General features: G+C 40.5%; 1 protein-coding gene across 1 annotated transcript in view; it reads right to left on the reverse strand.

Moving 5' to 3' along the window:
- Nucleotides 1-12050, reverse strand: part of Rspry1 (ring finger and SPRY domain containing 1) — a 43059-nt gene that overhangs the window by 4957 nt on the left and 26052 nt on the right. The window contains exons 7-13 of the mRNA XM_090357602.1: nt 11844-11910; nt 11339-11470; nt 10522-10637; nt 8797-8940; nt 2725-2836; nt 1824-1926; nt 1142-1294 (exon numbers count right to left, since the gene is read on the reverse strand). Coding sequence (XP_090213728.1) covers nt 1142-1294; nt 1824-1926; nt 2725-2836; nt 8797-8940; nt 10522-10637; nt 11339-11470; nt 11844-11910 — 827 coding nt within the window. The remainder of the gene's footprint in view (nt 1-1141; nt 1295-1823; nt 1927-2724; nt 2837-8796; nt 8941-10521; nt 10638-11338; nt 11471-11843; nt 11911-12050) is intronic.

Consider the following 12050-nt stretch of genomic DNA (forward strand, 5'->3'; position numbering starts at 1 on the left):
TAGGTTGGCTTTGAACTGTGATTCTCAGATCTCAGCCTCCTCAGTAGCTAGGGATTACTGGCTTGAGCCATCATTACCTGGCTTGGGAGATTCTTATTTCCAATTAACCACCAAAAATCTACAAGTGGATCTGTGGCTCAAATGGCAGAACACTAGCCTGGAGCAAAAAGCTCAGGGGACAATGCCCAGGCCCTGAATTCATGCCCTAGGATTGGCACAAAAAGGAAAAAAAAAATACCAAAAACAACAACAACAAAAAAACCCCAAACACCACGGGTATCAATCTAACTAAGGAAGTGAAAGACTCCTACAATGAAAAATACAAGACTTTGAAGGAAGAAATTAAAGAAGATATCAGTAGATGGGAAGACATCCCAGGCTCATGGATTGGGAGAATTATTATTTTGAAAATGGACATACTGAGCCCAGGAGCCCCAAGACTGGCAAAACAAAACAAAACAAAACAAAAAGCAGTAAAACAGTATAACTTAAAATGAAAAGGAAATGGCCATACAGATAAAAGCAACATACAAATTCAATGCAGTATCCATGAAGACCTCCTTGTCAGTAGACGTGGGAGGAGGAGGAACAACACTCTAGGTGTGTGGGGACTAGTTGGATAGTAGGTAGGCTGAGGGGAGAAGAGAGGAAATGGTGTGGGGATCCTATTTTTCAGAAGGAGGTGGGCAGGGAGTGTGATAGAAGGGGTGATATTAGAATATCATGTAAATGTGTGCAACTATAACAATGAAATCTCTCTCTTCATATAACTAATATAAGCCAATTTGAAAATAATGAATTTAGCTGTATGCCTTCTTTCTTTCTAGATTCTTCACTAAATAATAAGCAATGCTATTACTTACAAATCGGATCCTAACCCAATTCTAGAAATCCCTGTAAAATCAGCTATTACTTTGGGGAAACATGAGTTTTAATTTTTTTCCAATAATTTCATGTTAATAATTGGCTTATATATATCTTTCCTGATATCTGTTTGCATAATGTATATTTCCAAGAAAGTCAGCATGTTTAGTGAGAGTTTCAAAATTTCTTAATAAAAGTTGAAAAAAAGCCTCTCATAAATGGTTTAATTTCTCATAAGGTATATATAACAATCAGGAGAGCTTGGCACATCCCTTACCTTGGCAAAATAATTTTTTCCTCGGCTGTTAGGAAGGCATAGTCATTAAAAGTGCTGAATTTCGTCGATGGAGGGTATTTGAATGGTTTTGCTCCAAAATTGAACTCACATTGTTGATATGACATGAAACTGGCTGCAGCAAAAAATCCAGATCTACAAATAAGAATGAATACGGATCAACAGAATTCATAAAACTACAGTAAATCTTCACATACCATGGTTTTCAGAGTCAAAGTGAACCAGTCACACGCTGGCATAGACAAAGGGGGATGGTGTCTGTGTATTAAGCTAGATAAGCCTATAAGCCCCCAAATCCCGCTCCCCTTTCTTTTTGCCAGTCCTGGGCTTGAGCTCAGGGCTTGAGCCCTGTCCTTGGGCTTTCTCAAGGCTACAGCTCTACCACTTGAGCCTCAGCACCACTTCCAGCTTTTTTCTATGCATGTGGTACCGAGGAATCGAACCCGGGTCTTCATGCATGCTAGGCAAGCACTCTACCCCTAGGCCACACTCCTGGCCCTCCACCTTTTACATAAATTTTGGAAATAAGTTTAGGTCTTATTATATGGGTCCCCAACTAAATCAATTGCAAAATATTATTAATTATCTTGTTTACATAAAGCTTTTCTCCTGGAGAAAAGTACATTCCATACATCTACTTGAATCTTTGAGAAGAGCTACTTACACAGTAGATGAAAAGACTTGCTTCTCAGGAGGCAGCTGGTTGCCATTTAAAAAGAAGATCATTTGCTTTTCACTCAAGTCTAACAGAAACCCGACTGTGTCTCCTAGCAGACGAAGCAAAATGCTGTTAAGGATAGTGCTGTGTACTACTAGGATTCTTTTATTTTGGGGGGGGGAGGCGGGTGGTCATGGATCTTGAACTCAGGACCTGGGTGCTGTCCCTGAACTCCTTTCCTCAAGGCTAGTGCTTTCAACTTTGAGCCACAGCTCCACTTCCTTTTGTTTGAGTGGTTAATTGGAGATAAGAGTATTTCAGGGACTTTCCTGCCCAGGCTGACTTCGAATTGTGATCCCCAGCTCTCAGCCTCCTGAGTAACTAGGATAACAGGTGTGAGCCACTAACGCCTGACTAATCAACAACTTTTTGTTGTGGTGGTGCTTGAACTCGGGGCCTGGGTGCTGTCACTGAGCCTCTTTGTGTTCAAGGATAACACTCTACCACTTGAGCCACAGTGCTACTTCCCAAGATTCTCTTAAGTGCTTGAGTGGCACTGTACAAAGTTTGTCTTTAACCACAAATTCCATATTTTCATCCTTTTTTCTGCAATTGATCTGACTTCCACATACCAGTATTTTCCTATGAATTAAGAAAACATACTGCCCGTTAAACTATGACAATTTCAAGGATGTTAAAATGTGGGAAAAACTGTGCCTGCTGTGATCAATGAAATATGGTAAGAAAGAATCAAGATTTATTTGCCTCTCTGGTGATATTTAAAACTCCCTAGATAACATCTACCCAAAAATATGCTAAAGAGGAAAAATGTTAAGGCCTAGGGTGGTAACTGCTCCATTATACCCAAGTGATACACTCATGACAGAGAAGAGTTCTGAATGAATACCTTCTTTCCAGCATGGGTGTGCATGAGGCTTACTTCTGGCATTGTACCAAATCAGCTGCCGGCAGCCATCATACGCACAGGAGTATTCATCATCCCCAATGCCATACCCTTCCTGGAGAGAGACAAGGCCCAGAAGATGAGCAAGGTTCTGCCTGCTCTGACCTGGGAAGAGAGTGTATCATATATAACCATTAACCTAGTGGCTGGACTTCTAAGCTTTCTGGATAAAGGAAAAGCCTTATGGTTCTCAGGAAGTAGATAATGGCTTTATTGACAAATATACTGCATTGCTAAGTATCGCCTTTGTTTTAGGAATTTTCATAATTTTAGTTCTCACTAAGCACCATGAGGCTGGTGGCTCATACTATGTCAGAAGAGGAAACACAGGCTCAGAGATCCATCAACCGCACTTATAGATATGTTATCTGAGCAGCAGAGTCAGATGTGGACTTTTTAAAAAGTCTTGATGCCAACATCACCATCCTTTCTACCTCTCTGTGGCCAGACACGCAGACTGAGGAAGGTAATATGGATCTCTTTCTAGAGGGTCCACCTGCTAAAAGCTACTCTGAGAGTAGCCCAATTTGAGTGTCATACAGGTCCTAGACAATTTCTTCTTTAAATACTCTTCAATTTCTTCTTTAAATGCTCTTCAATTATCTCTTAGGATGATTAACACATATAAATAGGACCCTAATGAATAACTTTCATTGTTTACAAAAAATAAGAATGTTCTGATATCTTGCTTGTTCTATGGGGATAAACAATGAAGCTAGCTCATTGTGGAAATAAATAAAACCACACCCTGTCTGTAGAGGCACATTCAGAAAAGCCAGAACAATGTTCACTTGAAACAAAGTTGTAAGTATGCCAAAATCAATAAAATCCTGTTTGAGGGGTTGCGGGAGGGAAATACAAATTTCATCAGTTTGTAAGGGACTTAATACTTGGATCAGGGGAAAACATTTGTTTGTTTTTAAAGAAAGAAACCAGCACAACTGGAAGGGTAAATAAAGTTCTAGCAATGGCACTCACTGGACACTATGTTGAAAATGAACTATACAACTTGTGGGTGGGAATAGGATGGAAAACTTAGGAGAGAGCAAGGGAAGAGGTGACAGTGTTCAAAAAGAAATGTACTCTTGTGACTCAAGTGGTAGAGCTCTAGTTTTGCAAAAGCCCAAGGACAGTGCTCAGGCATGGAGTTGAGTTCAAGTCAGTACTGGCAAAAACTGCCCCCTACCCAAAGAAATATATTTTTTACCTGACTTCGGTGTTTTTGTTTTTTTTTTGGCCAGTCCTGGGCTTGAGCTCAGAGCCTGAGCACTGTCCTTGGACTTTCTCAAGGCTAGAGCTTGAGCCTCAGCACCACTTCCAGCTTTTTTCTATGTATGTGGTACCAAGGAATCGAACCCGGGTCTTTGTGCATGCTAGGCAAGCACTCTACCACTAGGCCAAACTCCCGGTCCGGACTTCTGTAATTATAACCTCTCTCTATATCACCTTTATAATAAGAATAAAAAATATCGAAGAGTAAGAAAATTCAGCTTGAAAATGAAAGAACACAGATGAAGAGAATAATTGTCAAGAGGAGGAGGAACACATAACTCCAATGACTATAGAAGTAAATGAATTTCTATGTGGGGTTTAGAAGCAGAATATGAGATATCAGGGTTGCTTTTTGTCAAAAATACATTAGTAAAACTCACTATTTTCATTTACTCAAGCAATGGTCATGGGCTTGATGTGAATAGGACCAAAAGTGCTGAGACTCAGTGCAATAGTTGGACTAAAGGCAGATTTATAAACTTACGATGTGATTCAAGTCTAACTTGTGTCTTAGTTACTAAAATAATATTTACAGGTCAAGAGAATTACTTATAGAGTATATAGAGTACTTTATTTTGTTTATTGAATCAATAGAAGTTGGAAATGAAAAATTAAGAAAAAAAGAGAAAAGTTCTTAACTTTAACCAAACATCTGCAACTATGGCAGGAATCAGGCTTACCCAGCAGATGGAATGATTCAGCTTTACTGGCCTTTAAAAACTATATGGATGGGGGAAGCAAAGGAAGGAGTGATACTGTCCAAAAAGAAATATACTCATCATCTGACTTACAGCTGCCATCTTGGAAAAAAACCCCACACAGTCCAAAAGATTAAAAACTATGTGTAACATTCATTGTCAGATGTACCATGCCTAGAACTGTAGTGTCTATGGAAAATCAGATAGATAATCAGGAAATCTAAGATAGATTTCATATAGAAGCTACCTTCATGGAATAATCCATACTTGCTCAAGCTCTAGGATACCTTTTTTCAGTGCCAAATGTCTCACGTTCTCCCATGTTTGTGGGTTGGGAGAGGGTTGTGGGGGAAGGAGGGTGTTTTTGTAACAGAGTTTCACAATGTAGCTCCAGGCTATCCTTAGGCCTGTGATCTTCCTGCCTCAGGCTCCTGTATGCTACATTATAGGTATGTGCCACCAAGCCTGGTGTATTCTGCCCATGCTTTGAATACAAAGTAAACTATTGCTACAGAACTCAGATAGAAATGAATCCTAGTCCTAATTTACTTTCTTTTCTCATCTCAGTTTTCTCATCCATAGAATGGAAATTGTAATATTATACATGAGCATGAATATGAATTCATTCAGCACAAAAAAATTTGTTTTGTACTGGTACTGGGGTGGGGCTGAACTCAGGGCCTCTCATGCTCTTGCTTAGCATTTTATTCAAGGCTGGCTGTCTACCATTTGAGCCTTAACTATAATTTGCATCCTTTTGCTAGTTAATTTGAAATAAGAGTCTTTTGGTTTTGTCTGCTCTGGTTAGCTTCAAATCTCAAGCCTCAGATGTCAGCCTCCTGAACAGCTATGATTCCAGTTTTCAGTCATCAACTCCTAGAAAGATTTTTTTTTTTTTTTTTTGCCAGTCCTGAGCTTGAGCTCAGGGCCTGAGCACTGTCCTTGGACTTTCTCAAGGCTAGAGCTCTACCACTTGAGCCTCAGCACCACTTCCGGCTTTTTTCTATGTATGTGGTACCAAGGAATCGAACCCGGGTCTTCGTGCATGCTAGGCAAGCACTTTAACCACTAGGCCAAACTCCCGGCCTAGAAAGATTTTTTTAAGACTTAAAAAAATTGACCTTTTAAAAAAAAGTTTTTAAAAAACCAACTTTAGAGACTCTAATTTGGAGCAGGCAGTCAGTATAATTGGTAAACTAGCACTGATGTTAGAAAACAGACACTGGAATTGTTTTTCAGACCCAGTTTCTTTTGACTCTTGGAGGCTCAGAAAAGGCCCAGACTTCCAGATGTTCATGTAAGGCCTAGAAAGAGGGAGAGGAGAACTTCTGCTGAAGAGTCCAGCAAAGCAATGGAAAACTGGGCTTTACTTTTCTTCTTACCAGACCTGACCTGTACATTAACCTACTTCCTCTAATATTTTTCTTCTCTTTTGTCTAGGAATTTTAGTCAAATGCCATGAATAACTTCAGGGTATAATAAAGGGTCCCTTAAAAAAATCCATCTAGGGGGGAGGGCAATGGGTACCAAGACATGTGAAAGGGTATCAATGTAATTGAATTAATGCACCTTCTATCTGGCAAATATCATGTAACCCTTTTACTAATTACAATAAAAAAAAAAAAAGAGAAAAAAAAATCCATCTATTGGGCCTGGAGTTTGGCCTAGTGGTAGAGTGCTTGCCTAGCATGCACGAAGAGCCGGGTTTGATTCCTCAGTCTTACATACATAGAAAAAAGCCGGAAGTGGTGCTGAGGCTCAAGTGGTACAGTGCTAGCCTTGAGAAAGTCTAAGGACAGTGCTCAGGCCCTGAGCTCAAGCCCAGGACTGGCAAAAAAAAAAAAAAAAAAAAAAAAAAAAAATCCATCTATCAGGGCTGGGAGTGTAGCTTAGTGGTAGAGTGCTTGCCTAGCATGCATGAAGCCCTGGGTTCAATGCCTCGGTACCACATACACAGAAAAAAACAGAAGTGGTACTGTGGCTCAAGTCGCAGAGTGCTAGCCTTGTGCAAAAAGTGTCCAATGAGGGGCCAGGAGTTTGGCCTAGTGGTAGAGTGCTTGCCTAGCATGCATGAAGACCCGGGTTCGATTCCTTGGTACCACATACATAGAAAAAAGCCAGAAGTGGTGCTGAGGCTCAAGGGGTAGAGCTCTAGCCTTGAGAAAGTCTAAGGACAGTGCTCAGACCCTGAGCTCAAGCCCAGGACTGGCAAAAGAAAAAAAAAAAAAAGTGTCCAATGACAGTGCCCAGGCCCTGAGTTCAAGCATCAGGACTGGCAAAAAGAAAAAAAAATCTATCTATCTATCTATCTTCCCCCACCCCCCAGTACTGAGGCTTGAACTCGGGGCCTGGGTGCCATCCCTGAGCTTCTTTTTTCAAGGATACTGTCATACCACTTGGGCCACAGTGCCATTTCCAGCCTTTTCTGAATAGTTTAATGGGAGATAAGGAGTTTCACAGACTTTTCTGCCAGGGTTGGCTTCGAACCATGATCCTCAAAGCTCAGTCTCCTGAGTAGCTAGGATTACAGGAATGAGCCACTAGCGCCTGGCTCTAAAATATATTCTTATGGCTGGCAAGTTTAAGTTACTGGATCACTTCTTAAAACCCATCTCAGGACCTTACAAATGGCTTCAAGTATTATTATTTAGATTAATAATCAGGGTCTTTTCCTATGTCAAGGGATGAAAGCCATATGAATGCAAAATATGTAGTGGTAAATGGGCTGGGCTTTGGAAGGAAAAAAGGATGAATCTGCAGGGGAGGGAGGAACTCCAATGTTCTGCTCAGTAATAGCCTACGCCTTTTATATCACTGTTTTCTGTAACAAAAGTACTAAGTTTTGAACATAAATGTATCTACTATTTACAAAGTAAGAGTCAATTAAGAGAAGTCAAGCCAACATTGAGTATTTTATGAAAGGAAGAGAATTTCTTCAAGATTCTCAAAGGTTACTCAATGTAAAAAGTCATTCCAACCCATTTCCTTATAAATGAAAAGTCTTGGAAAAAAAATCATATTAAGTGAAATAAGCCAGACCTAAAGGAACATGGGCTCAATGGCTTCCCTCATTTGTAATAATTAGTACACACCTAGGACTCGCCTAGCAGAGGATTACAATAGCACAAAACCTAGGTATTTATGGTCATATAGGATGAGACTAAATGAAAGGATCTCTAGGATATGGAAACAAGAGCTTGACTTTTTTTTTTTTTTTTTTTCTTGCGCCAGTCCTGGACTTGAGGTCAGGGCCTGAGCACTACACTGTCCTTGGACTTTCTCAAGGCTAGAGCTCTACCACTTGTGCTCAGTACCACTTCCAGCTTTTTTTCAATATATCTGGTAATGAGGAATTTAACCCAGGTCTTTATGCATGCTAGGCAAGCACTCCACCACTAGGACAAACTCCCAGCAGTGATTGTTGTTCTTATGTAATATGTTATTTCTCTTCTCTTTTGTTGCCCTTTAGTTAATCTCATATTGTTACGGTATCTGACTTTGTATCTCATACAGAATATTGTATACATGTTTACTTGATTATTTGAGATAGGAAAGGGAAGGGGGAAACAAGATGATTGGGAGGGAGTGGAGGGAGGAAATGGGGACACAAACATGAGAAGGGGTATGGATGTGTGAGAAGTAATGCACCTACTATCTTAAGAATGTAACTGTAACCCCTCTATACATTACCCCAACAATAAAAAATAAAGTTATTCCAGCCCAATAGAAAAACTAAATCAAAGATGTGGTTCTTTGGGGCCAGAGTATAGCCTACAAAGACAAGGCGCAGCCAGTCTCCAGTTGGACAATTAGATGAACTTAAAACTCAATGGAAAAAAACACACAAAACAAAAACCACCAAAGAAAAATGGCAGAAGGGTAATTTCACTTGCGCTTTTCCATTTCTGAATCAATTTAGCAAACCACTGTTAGGAATCTGGCCCCATGTGGTTATTGAGCACACTTGTTGTATGTATGGCTATCTCTGCCTGTCTCCCAGAGCAGAACTGCTGTTGCTTCCTCTGTATGGCTCCATGGTACTCACATGATTGAGAAACTTGCTGTCTCTAGTGGCCCAGCCGATTTGCATGACACCAGAGGTGACCACAGTTACTTCATAGTACCACACCCCAGCATCTACACAAAATGTGCAGCGCACACTTTCAAAAGAGGAGGCATCACAGCGAGCCTGGAAGAACCAAAGAGTATGATAATCCACCATTAGTGCCTGAAAACCACCAAATAAGCGAGACTGGCAGGGGTGGGTTTCATTTTCCCTGATAAAGCTATACGTGAACTAGTTATCTCCTTTGCAATCCAGTGACAAAAAAGCATAAAAGCAAATAAATGAAACACACTATTCCTAGTTTAATTTCCAGGGAGATCTCACAATATTAGCACCAATCTTACAAGACCTTGAAGATGGCTGTAGTAAGAATTAAAGGCTTTTGGCTTCATTTTTCAGTCCTTATAAAGCTTTGTTTTCAGATTAAAATCTTTCACAAATGCATAAATCTTCACCTGACTTGGGGAGAGAAAGGTATGAAACAAGGTACTTAAGTATAATCTAAAGTAGAAAACAATGTAAGAGATTTGGCAATATATAGGACTGAAGAACTGTCTGCAGCTATCATCCATATAATTTTTTACCCCTGATATGCCTAGATGCCTGGCACCTTCCTGTACATAAGCAATGCTAACATTAACCTTCAAATCAATATGGGCTGCATTCGCTGGGATAAAGGGAAGATAGGTCTTAGGACAACTGGCTGTGTGGGTATTTAAAAACAAGGTGTTTCCATCTTTGGACCTTTGGCTGAGCAAAATGCCCAAGATAAAACGCAGAAACTTGAACCAGTCAGTCAGCAGGCAATGCCTACAGCAAGGTTTGCAGTGTGTGGGACATAACAGAGTGGATGAACCTGATGCTGGTGGCTCATGCTTGTAATCCTAGCTACTGAGGATTGAAATGTGAGGATTGTGGTTTGAAGTCAGCCTGTGCAGAAAAGTCCATGAGACTCTTATCTCCAATGAACTTCCAAAAAAAGCCAGAAGTGGAGCTGCAGCTCAAGGGGTGGACTGCTATCCTTCGAGCAGAAAAGCTCAGGAACAGCACAAGCCCTGAACTGAAGCCCCAGGACCAGAAAAACCCCAAACCAAAAACCAGATTAGATAATGCTCTATAATAACACTCATCTTCTATGCTCTTAACCACTCTTCAGTTAGAAAATAAATTTCCAGGGCCAGGAGTTTGGCCTAGTGGTTAAAGTGCTTGCCTAGCATGCACGAAGACCCGGGTTCGATTCCTTGGTACCACATACATAGAAAAAAGCCGGAAGTGGTGCTGAGGCTCAAGTGGTAGAGCTCTAGCCTTGAGAAAGTCCAAGGACAGTGCTCAGGCCCTGAGCTCAAGCCCAGGACTGGCAAAAAAAAAAAAAGAAAAAAAAAAAAAAAGAAAATAAATTTCCACTTGGTCTGCATCTATTTTGCATTTTTTTTTTTTTTTTTGGCCAGTCCTGGGGCTTGAACTCAGGACCTGGGCACTGTCCTTAGACACTATTTGCTCAAGGCTAGTGCTCTGCCACTTAAGTCACAGCACCACTTTTTTTGTGTGTATGTGGTACTGAGGAATCAAATTGAAGGCTTTGTGCATGTTAGATAGGTACTCTACCACTAGGCAACACTCCCAGACCCCTATTTTACTTTTGTTCAGAAGTGGGGCATGAAAATGAGAACAAAATTATCTTATTACCATCTATGGAAACTTTACCTCCAAGCCATGAGGTGAGATCTTTAGGTACTCGCTGACATCATTGCTGTTCAGCATGGCCCGAATGCTACTCAAGTCTACTTTCTCATAAGTCAGTTGTCTACCTTCTTTTAAAACTGCAAAAGAAAACAAGTGGTAATGTTTCCTAGATAGGCTGCCTTGGGAAGAAAAGCTACTGCCAACCGCCACCTCCATCTGCCACCAGCATTAGGAGTGGAGAGAATCAACGGAGACCTTTGCACTGTAGATGTGCTGCTATACTATATCACATGAAGGCAACCAAGCCTTCATAAGAAAACATTCACACCTGCACTTTTTCAGAAGTCAACTGTTGCTATACATACTGAACTTACAATGCTGAGGCAGAGTAGGGGAATTTCACATCCAGCTGTGTATTAGCATAGTGCTAGTGGTGAGGGTTGAAGAACAACTATTATGGAGTAAGACATGACTTTGGGTTTAAAGTGCAAAAAGGAGAGGGGGAGGAAAGTAAAATGAGTAAAGCCCAAGTGCAAAGAACAGGTCCAGAGCCAGGAATCACTGGGGTTTGTCTTCAAGGCAGTGAAGAGACAGTATGTGCTATAGAGTTGGTTACTTAGAGCTGTATGACTAATGAACCTCACTGCAGCAGGAAATGGGGTACCAGTGAGGAGTTAATATTCTTATAATTCTCATCTGAAGGGTCTCTAGAATATATCCAAATCTATCAGAGAACCTTATAAAGGACTCATATCCACTGTTATGAAAGGAAGGTCAGTGAACCTATAAAAGAAATAGATTTAGAAATAAAAGCATATTTTAATGAACAACTACTTACAGAGATTGTCTAAACTCCACTGGGCACAGAAGCCAACTTGACGTTTCAGATAATCAGGTTCATAAGCCCAGGACTCTAATGTGACAAGCCGGTCACTAATACTGGATTCAGAGATAGTCAATTTATTTTCACCTGTTGGGAAAGATGTAATTGTTGAACTACCAATGAAAGAATGAAACGATTTTCTGGGTAAATTAGTGGTAACAGGGAGTGAGGAAAGCCAATTAGAAAAGTGGAGGTCACAATGGACTTCCACTGAAGCTTCCAGGGGTAAGACAGCCAAAATCTCTGACTACATTTAGGCAATCTGTCCTCTAAAAGCTTAGTGACTTAGATGGGATAAACCCTTGCCTCTGTCCTTGTTGCACTTCACTGTCATTGAAGTGTCAGCAAAACAGAGTGTATGAAACTGTTAGGGTGTAAGGTGGAGGCTCACCAAGTAACTCAGAAAAGTAAGATTTTACAGCATCAGAGATCATTATTGCAGAGAAATCACTATACCTACTTGTCTGTGCAAACTTTTCCAGTGCGATAAGTGCAAAAAGCATGACTGTGGGGTGGGACTGTAACTTCTGAAAGACAAAACAAGATAGAGTCAAGTTATTTCCTGGCAGAGATGGCAAGTTATCAGTTCCTACCTCTTGCCCAGCATGTGGTGTGTATATATATATATATATATATATATGTATTTACATATATATGTATATATATT

Source organism: Megascapheus bottae, chromosome 24 (assembly GCF_031878675.1).
Source record: "Megascapheus bottae isolate mThoBot1 chromosome 24, mThoBot2.hap1, whole genome shotgun sequence".
Taxonomy (NCBI): Eukaryota; Metazoa; Chordata; class Mammalia; order Rodentia; family Geomyidae; genus Megascapheus; species Megascapheus bottae.